The following is a 14709-nucleotide window of genomic DNA, read 5'->3' on the forward strand; positions in this document are numbered from 1 at the left end:
TCTTCAGTCGTAGTCTTGCATTTACAATGGCGATTTACAGGTTGGAATATGGAAGGTTTCGTGGTTTTCTTTTCGGGCTCCTTTTGCTGTTCGTCGGACAGTAAGTACGTGTCGTTTTTTTTTTTTTTTGGATTCTCGTAACGTAACGTAACGGGAAACCTCGGATCGAGTCGCGTGAGCGTCTGGATGAAATCATGCCGGTTGCTATGACTACACTGAAACACTGAGGGTTTGGTCGTATCTTTTTAACGTGCTCTGTTCAGAATGATCTGAATTTGATCCCGTTGTTTTCTGGCGGATGCGACCGACGCAGAGCGCGGCAGAAACGATCCACGCTACTACGCTCTGTACCGACGGTGGTGGTGGAATGTGTCCTGCTTTGCTTGTGTTGCTGTATAGATGCTGTGTTTAAGCGAAAGTGGCAGAAAAAAAAAAAGCAAAACCCTAAAATGATTGTACGTAAAGTGTCAGAGAGGTCAAAGATCCTCCACTGATTTTGGCATCTCAAGCCATGAAGTCAAACCAAGAACCTTCAGGATAAAACAAAAGCCTTGAGCATGGAAGAAAAATCATATATATATATATATATATATATATATATATATATATATATATATATATATATATATATATATATATATATATATATAATATATATATATATAAAAAACAACAACTAATAATAGTTCAAGCGGAAACAGAATACAGGACTGAGCAGCCCGTTCCAATAGTAGTGGGTGTGTTTATTTTTGTATGTCTCAGTGAAGAAGGAACAAGGCCTTGTTTAGCAGAGACGTTCTACCTTTATTTATTTATTTTTGGCATCCGTCTGGTCATGACGTCCCCCAAAACGGCGATGACGTTAACGTTCCAGCTCGATGTCACAAGCATGGCTTCATCCTCGCTGTCTGTCCATCTACAACAAGCAGAGGGTTCAGTAGACCGACATCTCAACATCCTGCTAGACTTTCACCTTGGTGAACAATAATTATAACCTCAATCACAATTATTTTCCAAGCTGATTGTTATGCTAGAGCTCATCCTAGGCCTGGTTCAGCAAAATAGCTCGAACATGTGAATGAGCTCTCATCATCTGACTTCAAAGCTTGACTTCAGGCGGAAAGAAATCCTACTCCAAAACAACAATGGATAAAAACCCTACTTTGAAGATACTGGAATAGAACAAAAAAAAAAAAAAAAAAAAAGAAAGAAAAAAAAGAAAAAGGAGTGTAAAATAAAAAGAAACAGAAGAAATCCGGGAAGCGATCTGTGTGCGTAAGTGTGTATGTCTGAGAGAGAGGCTGCCATGCAGTGTTTTGTTTCTAATTCATTCATTAACATGATCATTTTTTTCCCCCTTGATTATTTTCAGCTTTATTTCTGGAAAAAGAGCCACGAGCTAAAAAAAAAACCCATTCTGTGTGTTTTTGTTGCGTGCGTGTGTCTATGTGAGAGAGATTAATTTTTTTGTTTTTTTTTCCTCATAATAGTTTTTTTGTTTGTTTTTTTTTTTCCATTTTTGTCTGTATGAAAAAAATCACAGAGAACGTTGAAAAAAGTCAGTGCAGACAATGGATACGAAACGGGCAGGCAAAGTTCATCTGGCGCGATGCCACTGGGTTCCTTTTCATGTTTTTTATTTATTTTTTTTTTTCCGCCCGTTTATGGATCCTGATGCCAGCAGGCGTCTCTAGTCCGAGAGTCACGTGGCCTGCCTGCTTTCCTTCGTCCTCTCAGGAGCTGCAGACGGAGACAGAGACTCCCACGAGCCCGTTCACATCTGCGTACGGTTTCGGCTCTTATATGTGGATCCGGTCTCAACACGAAGCCAGAGAACAATTCCAGTGTTAATGAGCATCACACGAGTGTCCGTGCTGACGCCAGGTTTGCGCGACAGTCTGCATCAAATAAGAACGGAGTGAAATGAAAACCCCGGACGCTTTATGAGTCGGCGGCCCAGATCCTTTCGAGGCTTCGTATAGTCTTCCTTACGTTCTTCAAACTCCTTGCTGTCAGAGCTGAGACTGACACCACTGAACTGAACCTTTCATATTTTCTCACCCACCACCCCCCATCAACCCCCCCTCCCTATCCACCCCAGCCCTGTGCCCGTATGTGCACATTCACGCTCATATAAGTAAAAACAAAAGTTCTTTTTTTTTGTTGTTGTTATTTTTCGAGTTTTAAGACATCTCAGTTCAGTTTTGTAACACTGTCTTAAAAAAAAAAAAAACAAAGGCAAGAAAGTGTCGCTGCGCATTGTTTCAGATGCCTGCGAGGTGACAGGCGTGAAGAGAGGAGCACGCTCTGAAGCGAAGAGCAGAGGAGGTCAGCGCAGAGGCTCCTTCCAGGGACTTGCTTTTGGCCACCAGCTCCATTGGTCACTGTCCAGAATGTTTGGCAACGTTGTCCTCCAAAGTGGCAGCTTGCTGTACATGGCGTGAACCGCAGTTCGCTTTTTATTATGAGTCCATGGTGCAGATGGAAGAAGAAGAAGAAGTAGTAGAAGAAGAAGAAGAAGGAAGTCATTTTAGTTCTATTTCCCCCCCCCCAGAAGGTGTTGTCTGTGTAACTGAGAGCACAAGTACATTTCTAGAGCTGAAACGTTGTCTTCTGATTACATGTGATGTGTTCTGTGAGCAATGCCGTGTTCACAGGTCTTCTGTCCCGTCCTTATGGTTTACTGTACAAAGAAGAGTAATAGTGCGGGGAAAAAACGGCTATCGTTTGGCAGTGTCTGAATCCCGAGCTAGGGGCTCGAGCTATGGAACTGATCAAAAAAATGAGAAAATGGCATGATTTTATATATATTTATATATTTTGAAAACTGTCAAGAAGTGAAGAATCCAGCAAGCTCTGCTCTCACGGTCTCGTTGCCTCGTGTGGTCATTGTATCAGCCTCCGTTTCCTTCAGGCTTGGTTTTTGAGGTCTCCACAGGAGTCTTCATCTCTGGACGGGGCACAACACTTTCGCCTTATACGTTCTTTCCATCTCCCCCTTCTTTCTCTCTCTCTCTTTCTCTCCCTCTCCTTCACTCTCGTATGCCTTCTTTCCTCAGATGTGCCTCTTCATGTGCAGAGCCAAATGGTCAGACCTGGAGAAACACCTACAAAGAGAGAGAGAGAAATAGAAAACGAAAATATGTTAGCTAATCATGAGACACTAGCCTAGCAGAACAGCATTTGATGAATCGAGCTGGGGTCTCACAGTGATTGGGGCCCATATGACAGTCAGCCCAGGCTTTGCAGATGGAGTCTTTCGGAGCAGAAAGAAAACAACATTTGGCTTTCAGGGAAAAAAAAAAAAAAAAAAAAAAAGAATATTTAAGCGCTAGCTTCTTCTCCCCAAGTTAATGACAGATCGTCTCAAGTCGAAAGCTTGCCAGCTTACCGACACATGCTGCGACTCCGCTGTTCTTTGTTAAAGAGATAGAATAACATATACTTATAACTAGGAGAAAACTGAGACTAGCTGGAACCGGTGAAACGTGTCTATTAAGTCGTATTACTTGATTAAGCTGACGGTAATAACTACTATAGTGTAACTATAATAAGTACTAAAGATGCCGTAACCGTGTTTTCCGTACATTAAACTGCGAGGATTATAGCGAAGACCGTTTGTATGTGGTGAGGCATCACACCCGGTAAAGCAGCAAAAACGTGTGTGGGATTGAAATGAAGAATTAAAAACTGGAATTTGCCATTGGCTGTATGCATTATTAATTAGTAGTGAGCCACAGTGTGCTTCTGCAGCATGGGCAGAGGAAAAGAGGAGGGGAAAAGACATTACAGGTGGACGATTACGACGGGTTTATTGAAATATTCGCTGAAAAAATGCTAACCGTAAAAAAATGAAAGGAAATCTAGGAGTAAAGGGAGTACAATCGGCTTTATGCAAATGAGACGATGCCCGTGGTACCCGCGGGCTCTCGGATGGAGTCGGCGACGTTAGCCTTTGTGGTTGAAACGATGCAGCCGTCACATCGTCTGCGTCTGTCTCCCTAACAAGAGCTCTTCTGAATAACAACAAACACTGGGCTTTCTCTCCACATCGTACCTCTGCAATCAGAAATCAAAGGTTGACTGAGCAGAGGTGTGTGTGTGTGTGTGTGTGTGTGTGTGTGTGTGTGTAGGGGCTGCTGGACAGATGGCCCTGTGACACTGGCCGCCACACCAGCTGGCACACCCATAACCCCCCTCTCCTCACCCTCGCCCAGTCCCACTCCACACCCAACAGGAGGGCTGGACTTGATTAGGCAGGATTAATGATGAGCCATGTGTGTGTGTCTGTGTGTGTGTGCATGTGTGTGACACAGTAACAGTATGTGTGTGTGTGTGTGTGTGTGTGTGTGTGTGTGTTCGCTGACTGTATTAGCTGTTAAACTTTCCACTGTCCATTGTGATGGTAATGTGGGATCATCTTGACACACACACACACACACACACACACACGAAGTCCCTGAAGGAGGAGGAACAGAATGGCTCTTGGAGAGGACAGAGAGAGAAGCAGCTGTTTGTCTACCCTTCACTTTTCACACAGTAAAGCGTGACAGGATATTCTATTTAGGAGAAATTAACTTCTAACTTCACTCGCTGAAGTCCGCCTGGAAGAGCTGATATTATCAGGGATGCATCGATACCCGTTTTTTTTAGTACCCGTCCCGAGGACACGTTATCGTACGACGATATCGATAACAATATCGATAACATCATATTAGTTACGATACTGAAATGCCGACCCTAGCTAGCGTTACTCCGTCGGGAATGTCACAGATCCTTTTATTTGTCCGTTTATGTTTCTTCTGGTTAAATGTGCGGCGGCGAATGTTTAACGCGCTTGGGCTACAACGCTCCTTCTTCACAAGTGTATTCGTTACCCTGGATTGTGTGTGTTGAATTTGTTCCACGAGCCGATTTCACTGCGTCTGAATCCCTCGTCAGTCCGCCGGCTGGTCATCAAGAACAATAACCGTGATGTGTTATTTGTCTGGATGGTAGGAAGGTACCAGCGCTGCACCTTTAGATGTTCTCACACAGCACAGCACAGTCTGCTTTGCTTTGATTGCCATCATTAATCTCATTTCAGTCATCTGTCATTACGTCACATGGTACTGGACTGGTTTGTATGACTGAGTGACCGAGCACGAGAAGATATATTTTTTTTTTTTATTGTTCAACATTGAATGTTTTTGTCATGTTTACACTCCACTGTGGTGCTTCTTTATCCATGTGCCTGGATATATGGGTTTATAGGAAAGTAGATGCTCTTTAAGTGTCTTTAGAGGTTCAGTGTTTGCGTTTATCTAGCATACAAGGTAAAATACATATAACATATACAGACAACATAGACAATCACTAGACAATATATTCAGAGAAAAGTTCAACAAAAAAAAAAATTCTCTTTCCCTGCACAAATGTTTCTTTCTTTAAACTAAATATGATATGAAACCCATGTCTGCTCTTTAAGATGTTGCAATGCTTGTTCATAAGTGTTTAATATTTGAAGGCGTTCTCGTCGACCAATAAAATTCGGTCTAAGTTTATCCCGACAGAGGGAAGAACAGACGTGTCACACTGAAGCCAACGGAGACCGGACTCGTTTTATATCAGACTTGTGGGCATAAAATAATACATTTGTTTATTCTGATATAAAAAGTATATCCCACAGAACACCAGTGTACTGGTAAAAAGGGTCAAAAAGTAAACCTTCATCTCAGAGTCGGTGATGGCAGCCGAAATGGACAAATTCTGCTTCCTTTATGTTGATGTATGTGGACATGTCCTCTAGCAAACGCACAGAGTATCATCCACTCTGTTAGGAAGCCCTGGCTCTGTAGTGTAGGTTCCTCATGGGTTAGCTACTAAGTGCAATTCAAAGAAACACGAACCAGAGGGCCCAATTTAAAAAGCTCCCCGGGGGTTGACCGAGGCGAAGGAGGCGGACTCGGTCTTAACTTCCACTCCCAGCTCCGAAGCAGCTGTTGTCAAAATCTTGGCATCAGAGTGAGTCAATTACAGTGCTGCATTCTATATCCATGTGCCAAAGGGCCCTTTCATGCTTTTTTTTCCCCACCAGTCAACACTGTTGTGAGTTTATTAGTGAATTCTGTCTCAAAGACATCGCAACTTCATCTCCAAAACCTAACCGTAATTCGGACCGTGTTTAAAGATGAACTCTGTTGTGACAGTTTCTTTCAGATGACAGTAGAGGTTTGTTGATAAAACAGGGGTAGCAGATCTGGATGGATGGCTTCTGAAAGCATGAGACGAGGCCCTGGTGTTATGCTGGCAGCAGGCTGGGGGAGCCGTGTATAATTGTGCCTCCACCTGGAGCAGGCGCGGTGTGCACGCGCAGCCGTGCCGTGTAATTTGCGCCGGGCGGCCGGCCCGAATGACAGCATCCTACTATTGTCGACTGACAGGCTATCACTCAAAGCTACCCCTGTGTGCATGGAAATCTTGCTTGTGCTCCTCTTCCTTTTGGAAACACACACTCCCTTTGTCATTCACACAAACACACACACACACACACACGCTCAATCAGGCCCCCCCCCCCCCAACCCATCACTGTCACTTCACATGGAGACAAAGAGTGCTTTCATTTCTGACAGGACTGTGGGATGTAATGACAATGTTTGATGTACTGTGTTAGCGTGTGTGCGTCTGTATGAACTATTTGTGTGTAGGTGCTCGTCTGTCACATGATTATTCTGTGAAAAGCTTACTGAAAAAAAAAAGTCCTGAAGTGATTCAGCCGCCGTCTCACCAACTAGAAAATATACAGCTAGAAAATTAGAAAATATACAGCTCTCTCTCTCTCTCTCTCTCTCTCTCAAACAAACAAAACAAAACAATAAAAGGTACCGGACTGATAAAGCGGGATTTAATGTTCCCTTTTCTTTCATAAGTTGTATAAACCTGTGTTGTCGAGCACGGCCTGGTCCATCTTCCTAAAACCATCGGAATGTTCTGCGTGCTAGTCCTTCTGCACCACGCCAAGTTCTTTTTATTGCTGTTATATAACTTGTGTATTTGAAACACGCCCCCTTATTTTTTTCCCCTCTATTCTCTTGAGTCGATGCATGCTGCACCAGCAGGGAGAAGGAAAGGGGGCAGATGGAGGGGGGGAGAGAGAGAGAGAGAGAGAGAGAGAGAGAGAAAGGGGGGGAGGGAGGGAGAGCAGTAATTTGGTAATGAGCATCACAGGACTGGACTGTGAATGAACTACACATGAGGGTAACGGAGTCTTAAACTAACTGCCAAACGATCTATCCCGGCATACTGCGATCTCTACTGCGGTTCAGAGAGAATTTCAGAAAGAGAGCGAGAAAGAGAGAGAGAGAGAGCAAGAGTGGGGGGGGGGGGTATGTGGAGTGAGGGAGGGCAGCACTTTTGAGCAAGACAGTTTAGTGTTGCTGAATCCCAGCTGAAAGGAATTTTATTTGTGCGCACGAGGGGATTGCAAGAAAGCAAGTTTGATAGACAGAGAGAGACAGGTGCTGTGCCTGGTGCTTGGATGCCAAAGGAAAGAGTCTGGGAGAGAGCTTTCTAATCTCGCAGTCTCTGAGAAGAAAGCCGAGCGTGTGTATGATAGCGTGTGTCTTACCTGTCGCAGTGGTTACACTTGAAGGGCTTGGCGCCGGTGTGCTTGCGGTAGTGCCTAGTCAGCTCGTCGCTGCGGGCAAAGCGCCACTCACAGCCTTCCCAGGAGCATTTGTACGGCTTCTCACCTGCAGACATGTGAGACGGTCCAAATTAGCAAGCCTTTTGCGCGTGCACACACACACACACACACACACACACACACACACACACACACACACACACACACACACACACACACACACGCTCGCCTATACGGGACAGATCCACTGCATTACCCAGAAGATTAAATTATTTGTTATATTAAAGAGTAAATTCATTCATCCTTCTCTTCTCCTTCATTCTCTGCGTGCCAACTATCCACATATCTTACTGCATCCCAAATGTCTGGAACGCTCAATGAGCCAAATCAAAGGCAACCCCCCCCCCCCCCTTTTTTTTGCAAAATTCCATGAAAAAAGCACTGTGCAAATTAACTCATTCACTGTGACAACATTAATTTATAATCCAGAGTCACGTTTCCAAAACATGAAACCACTTCCATTAACTGTTCTCCACCCCCTGATGAGAGATCTGAATTTCAGATGAAGTTAAGCAGATGGGGGGTGGAGAGCCCTATTGTTCAACATGCTGTAGTTTTTTATCTATCAGCCTTTGAGAGATGGGTGGGGTGTCTGTGGTCACGGTTCTACCCCAGCCTGGAGCTAGCGTTTGTGGCGAGCAGACGGGGCTCTGGCCCTAGGCCGCCCCGCTCGGAGGCGGAAATAGAGGGGTGTCAGCGCTGCTGATTCAGATCCAGGGGTGGTAAGGATAATTGGGGTCTTAATGATGCTTAATGGGGAGTAATATCGTACTCACAGTCAGCCAGCTGCCAGCGTTACTGCTCTTCCTCATGTCCGCCAATCTTTCCTAACTAGACTGGAGTCGTTTGAAGTAAAATTTAGGTTCGTTCCTTTACAAAGTGATGCTTAGCAGATTGCAAATGACCCTATGGTAAAAGTAGCGCTGCTTTCTGTAGCACTCATGCCTAAGGACATTGGCTAGTGCCATCGTACGCAGATGGAAAATGACCAAGTATCTGTCAGAAGGAATTACTAATTAGACGACTTATTTTACCACTCCTCTGTAAAACGTGAATGAGATCGAGCATATTCTTGCTTAATGGCATCGCAAAATGTGGAGAAGGTCTAGGCATTCGAATTCGGTTGCAAGCCGAGACAAAACAGTGAGTTTTTTTTTTTTTTTTTACAGTCTGGGAATATCCAAGATTTGCTAGCCCGCGATGAGGCAATACGACGTAAAGGGTGACACGGCATAGATGACGAACGCAAGCTGTGTGATGTAACTCCTGCAACCGTTTCCTCTTCCCTTCCCCCCATACTAAGCTCTCTGACTATTAGAGGCAACAAACGGAGACGACCATATTTGAAATTATTTCCACTAAACTTCCTTGGCGCCTTGTACGATGCCGAACAGACTGCGGTGTCTCTTCTCTGGTCAGTTTGACAGTTTGAGACACATAGCAGTCCAAATGCCTCTTTTCTTTTTATTAGATTTGCCTGTCCTTGAGCTCTCCTGGTTTATAAAATCAGTGGTGAATAATATCCCCAATGTGTACTCCTGCGTCTACGCAGATGGAAGGAACCAGAGAGGAGCCCTCCCTTACGCCAAGATTTGCAAAGTGGTGGGGCCGCAGGTGCGAGACACCAAACGTTTCACACTGCACTCTGGGTAATTGGCCAGAGACCCCTACACCCTACTCCCCCATCTATCCCCACACACACACACAAACATGCACCATCTCCCTCCTTCTGTCATAGCCCCCACTCCTTCCCCCTCTTCTCTCTTTTAGACAGCAGCGAGGCAGGCTTGGACCTGCAACCACGGCAACCGCAACACCAGCCAATTATAACTTGGGAAGGCACAGATGCATGATGGAGTCGCTTAGCAACCGGTCAGAGAGAGAGAGAGAGAGAGAGAGAGAGAGAGAGAGAGAGAGAGAGAGAGAGAGAGAGAGAGAGAGAGAGAAAGTGAGAGTGTAAAGTTGGAGTGAGCGAGAGCTGTGCAGTTGCAGCATGCAATGGAGGGACACTCCACGGCACCAGCCAATTACTGTTCGCTTTTGTTGAGTGGGATGTAGTTGCCTGGCAACCCAAATGTACGGAGCAGTGTGGGGTAGGCAGTGGGCTAAAGCTGGACCCTAGGCTGGAGAAGCTGTAGGCTCTGAATGAACTGGCATACCAAATCCTTCACCTAGTGTCCAGAGCTGCAGAAACAGCCAGCCAGTTACTGCCTTTCTTCTGCACGTCATAGTGTTTCCTAGCAACTTGCTGTCTTCTAATCAACTACCCCCTACTGCCCCACTGTCGGTGGCCCGGGTACTAATGCTATAGTTAATTACATTTCTTCAGTCAACAGCTACAATGATCTCTGAGGATCAAATTTCAGCAATTACATGGTGTGCGTTTTTACTTGCGTCTCCTGGAGCAGGAGGTATTGATCACAGCCCCACATCAATTGTAGGTTGCGTTTTAGAGCCAGCGTTCAGGCTGTAACCCACACTTCCGCTATATTGTGCATAAGAACAAAACACCATTAACCCTGAAAACACTGTCCATCAACAATCAGGCTTCATCTTCCAATCCTGCAGTAAGTAATGTCCCTATGCCAGTAATCTATTGAAAAAATAACACAAAAAAAAAGGAATTACACTAATTACACTAATTACATCATGGAATAAACATGATAAACTGGGATGCTGGCATACAGCAGTCTGTCTTTGGGATTATTTATTTTTAACTTTGTCCCATTGTTCCTCGTTTGTGTTCGCTGTCAGGAACGCTGCCGGTGAGCTAGTATAGTGATTAGCATCGCTACTGCCTGCAGAAACCCGCTGAGTCAACAGCCGGCCTCAGGAGCGAGATTAGCCACAGCGAGACCATCAACACAGCAGGACTTAAGGGCATGGTAGAGCGCAACTCCCTCTCAGGTTCAGCGAGAGGGCACCAGCAGCAAAGCAGAGGTGGATGTGGCGGAATTAGCTAAGATAGGAAATTTAGCCCAGCCAGTTTATCAATCATCCTGCAATTACTGGGTGTGCTGACAGGTTGTGAATAGTGTGGCTGAACCTATTTTAGACCGAAAGTGAGTTGGGGGACTCCTACCTTATTATGACCATGCATGCAGAGACGGACCTCGTTCCGAGCTACGCTGTATAATACTTTTCATCATTCTTAGAATGCAGTTTTCTTTTTTTTGGTTTGATGGACTCTCACCTGTGTGTGTCCTCTGGTGTGCCTTTAAGTGGGAACTCTTTGTGTAAACCTTCCTGCAGCCGTTGAACTGGCAGCGATGGACTCTTTTCTTGTTCTCTGGGACATCACCGATTCCTGCGGATCCCAAACCACCTTCTCCGTCGCTCTGCGCTCCTCGGGCTGGTGGTGAAGGCAATGACTGTGTTGCTACCAACTTGGCAGTGGCCAGCCCCACCTTCTTTGCCACCAACTTGAGCGTGAGTGTGCCATCAGGTGTGGCAGTAAGGGTCTGCGTTGGTTTGATTAGGTGTCGGCCCAGTTCTGGTGAGGAGGGTGGCGTTAGTGACGTGACGGCACTCAGCTGTGCTGGGTGGACGCCCCCGTTGCCCTCTTTCAATCCTGCATCTACGGTCTTACCGCTAGCTGGAGTATGAAGGTTTTTTGGCAGAGACACGAGCAGTGGAGGCGGACTGGGTTGGTCTGACAGGCTGGGAAGCAGTGGATCCATCAGGTCCTCATCGCTGTCACCCTTCATGAAACCTGGCGTCAGCAGGCAGTCCAGATCGTCATCAAAGAGGTCGGACAGTCGCTTGGGCTCTGTCTGTAGATACCGCTCCAGCTCCAGACATGTCTAAGGAAACGAGAGACAAGGAGAAGGACGTAAGCTCAAATGCAGATAACTCTAGTTACTTTCCAGCACGACACTAATCACCGTGTCCTACCTGATTAATTAAGTCACTTTAATGAATCATCTCTTTAAGGAGAGAGGTCACAGGATACTGATGCAACACAAAGTCTAGCAATACAACATTAAGCAGTGGAAAGCGGCTCGATTATGATCTGATGCCATTAAACCTTCAGAATTAATGAATCTGAACAGGATTATGGAATTAATAGTCTCATAGTATAAGAAACATTTAGCACCGACAAACGTTACTGGCACATCAGCACTTTGTCCGGCAAACCCGTTTCTGCCGGGGGCTCGTGTTTCATCGTCAGGTTGTCAAAAACACACACTTGCAGGAGAAACAAGCAGTTTGGCAAAATGAGATGGAGCACAGGTGTTGGGCTGTTCTGCCCTCTCGGTGTCTCTCTGGGGGAGACATAAAACATCCCAGGAATTTTCATTACTTGCTACCCACAAAGGGAAGGTATTTACCCATGCGGGTTATGGTTTTCCTCAGTGCCAGTTTCTTTTACTCTCTTCATTGGCGTTTTACTTAAAACGTGGCCCTTGCTTGAGATAATCAACCTTTAGCCTGCTTTTGTGAAGGGGGGATTCATTAAGGTGAGAAATACTTCAGTTGAGCAATGAGTGAATGAGAGAGAGAGAGAGAGAGAGAGAGAGAGAGAGAGAGAGAGAGAGAGAGAGAGAGAGAGAGAGAGAAAGAAATCTATGGCTCACTGACTGCCTATTCAGCAGTTTCTTTTCTAACGGTCTAACAATATTATTCTCCAGTCACATTGACTAGTTTGGATATTAGAGCGTTCCGTTCCGCATGTCGCAGTAAAAGCACTTTGGCAAAGGGAAAAAGGGACGGAGAGAAAAAAAAAGAACCCCTCTGGCTGATTTCTTCATGTCATCTGTACAAATTATAACTGCAGCCGCCCCATTATCTGAACTTTAGACACATAAAAGAATGCATCTAGAGGATCGACTCACCCCATCTTCTACTCCAGACTTAACCATAGGCACACAAACCGCTACCATACAGTACATAATAGTCTCCATTTAGTCCATATAGTCTCCAAAGGACTCTACACTCCTGCTTGTGATTGAAAGTCAAACCTGGTTAAAAAGGCTCTGGCTGACTGGAGTCCAACTCACAACCAATTTGTAGCAAATGCAGCTGTTGTTTAATACTGACACACATTTCATCCCAACACCACGATTTTAATATCCAGCATCCGTACTAAAAAGTACGCATATGGATAACATATGCTTCTGTACTACTGATATGTTGAAATATATTCGATATTACTAAGCTATTGTTCATTATTCTGGCTTGCATTAGAGACCTTTTTATACGCAGCCTCTATTTTAACAGTCAAACCTTCACAGCAGTGTTAGATGAAGCTTGTGCGTTTTGGGACGCTTGTATGAGTTTCAGACTACTTGGCAGGTGTGTGAATTATCCATGTGAAATGAGAATAAGCGCTCTTTTATTCAGGTGTTGCCGAGTGAGAATTTTTAGCAGTAGCCTGAAGTTTTACATCTTGAATTATTTTAGTTGCCGGTGTTATTATAGAGCTTATTTGCAGTCGTCGATTTTTTTGTTTTCAAGCACGCAATACAGACAGGAGAAAACAGTCAGTACATCTAGCTTCCACTTATAGCTCACACTTATAGCTTCCAGAAACATATAAAGCAAGAGAAGAAATACCCAGTAAAAGTAAATATATACATATCCTATATATACACATATATGGAATTGGGGTGGGGGGGTGGTGTTACGGTGGCTTAGTGGTTAGCACGTTCGCCTCACACCTCCAGGGTTGGGGGTTTGATTTCCGCCTCCGCCTTTTGTGTGTGGAGTTTGCATGTTCTCCCCGTGCCTCGGGGGTTTCCTCCGGGTACTCCGGTTTCCTCCCCCGGTCCAAAGACATGCATGGTAGGTTGTTTGGCATGTCTGAAAAATTGTCCGTAGTGTGTGAGTGAATGAGAGTGTGTGTGCCCTGAGATGGGTTGGCACTCCGTCCAGGGTGTATCCTGCCTTGTGCTCGATGACGCCCGAGATAGGCACAGGCTCCCCGTGACCCGAGGTAGCTCGGATAAAGCGGTAGAAAATGAATGAATGAAAATATATGGAATTGGAATAATCGGAAGCTAAAGCCAATAACGATCTGCTCGTTGTGAAATTTCCTCCAATGTACTACAATTTCATAATTAAAATCCTTTTCACTGATATTACCGAGTTTAGAGTCTCTAATCACTCACGTCGAGCACACTACAATGCGGTAATAATGCACTGTGGGAATCCTGAGTGTGAACAATGAAGGAAAGATGAAATAATGTCTCTGGTTAGACATCACTTGCCAGTGTTCCTTACACAAACACAGTCGTAGGTTAGTGTTAATTGAACCTGATATCTGCTCAAGCGAATGTAAGAATGTTATATTTTTATTTACTGCACCTGCAACACTGAGCTCCATCAATAATAGATGTGGTGCTAAGAGGCGTTATCACACAAAGAGACAGCGAGAGAGAGACAGCGAGAGAGAGAGAGAGCACTGCCAAACTGCTATTAGCTAAAACGGCTAGAGTCCAAACTAGACACAAAGAGAAAATTACGTCCAGTGTCCAAGTCGGTTCCTCTCACTGTCTGCGCTCCCATGTGTGTATAATAGTCAGCGCATTATCTAAAACTAATGCTTTTACATCTCCGCCTGCATTTACCAAAACACTCCTCGCCCTCCCCTTGCTCCCGGTATCCTTGGATTGAAACTCCATTTTTTTCCCTAAATACAAATAGGTTTTAATTAAAGCGATTTGGCTTTCATCAGATGCTATTTGAAGCTCTACCTCGTGATGAAACACTGATCTCTCACTCTCTCTCTCCATCTCTCTGTCTCTTTCCCTCCACAGCATGCGCTGATGACTAATTAGCCACTCAAACGACCCGGCGAAGAGAGGCTCTTTATTCAGCTAATTTGCTGATGGGAAGCCCAAGTGTGTGTACTCTTGCATCACGTACGTGTTTGTGTGAGTAAAATGGAGCGGTAACTAAAAACTACCCCTTGATTTTTATTGCCATTAGAATAAAAAAAAAAAAAAAAAAAAAAAAAGCTTTGGGATTTTTTGCTCCCACCATGGAGGCTGAAGTGAAGTGGGAAGGAGAGACGAGTCGCTATC

At 44.9% G+C, this 14709-nt stretch overlaps 1 protein-coding gene across 4 annotated transcripts in view; it reads right to left on the minus strand.

Annotated features, from left to right (window-relative positions):
• Nucleotides 1-1498: 1498 nt before the first annotated feature.
• klf7b (Kruppel-like factor 7b) overlaps nucleotides 1499-14709 on the minus strand; it is a 39791-nt gene continuing 26580 nt past the window's right edge. The window contains exons 2-5 of one of the 4 annotated variants that reach the window (XM_027143551.2): nucleotides 11274-11487; nucleotides 10878-11177; nucleotides 7607-7730; nucleotides 1499-3107 (exon numbers count right to left, since the gene is read on the minus strand). In XM_027143551.2, coding sequence (XP_026999352.1) covers nucleotides 3056-3107; nucleotides 7607-7730; nucleotides 10878-11177; nucleotides 11274-11487 — 690 coding nt within the window. In that variant the 3' untranslated portion in view covers nucleotides 1499-3055. Of the gene's footprint in view, nucleotides 3108-7606; nucleotides 7731-10074; nucleotides 10278-10877; nucleotides 11488-14709 lie in introns of those variants that run through there. The other 3 variants (XM_027143550.2, XR_007140842.1, XM_047815066.1) reach the window with 3 other exon arrangements.

The sequence above is a fragment of the Tachysurus fulvidraco genome, chromosome 6 (assembly GCF_022655615.1).
Source record: "Tachysurus fulvidraco isolate hzauxx_2018 chromosome 6, HZAU_PFXX_2.0, whole genome shotgun sequence".
Classification (NCBI taxonomy): domain Eukaryota; kingdom Metazoa; phylum Chordata; class Actinopteri; order Siluriformes; family Bagridae; genus Tachysurus; species Tachysurus fulvidraco.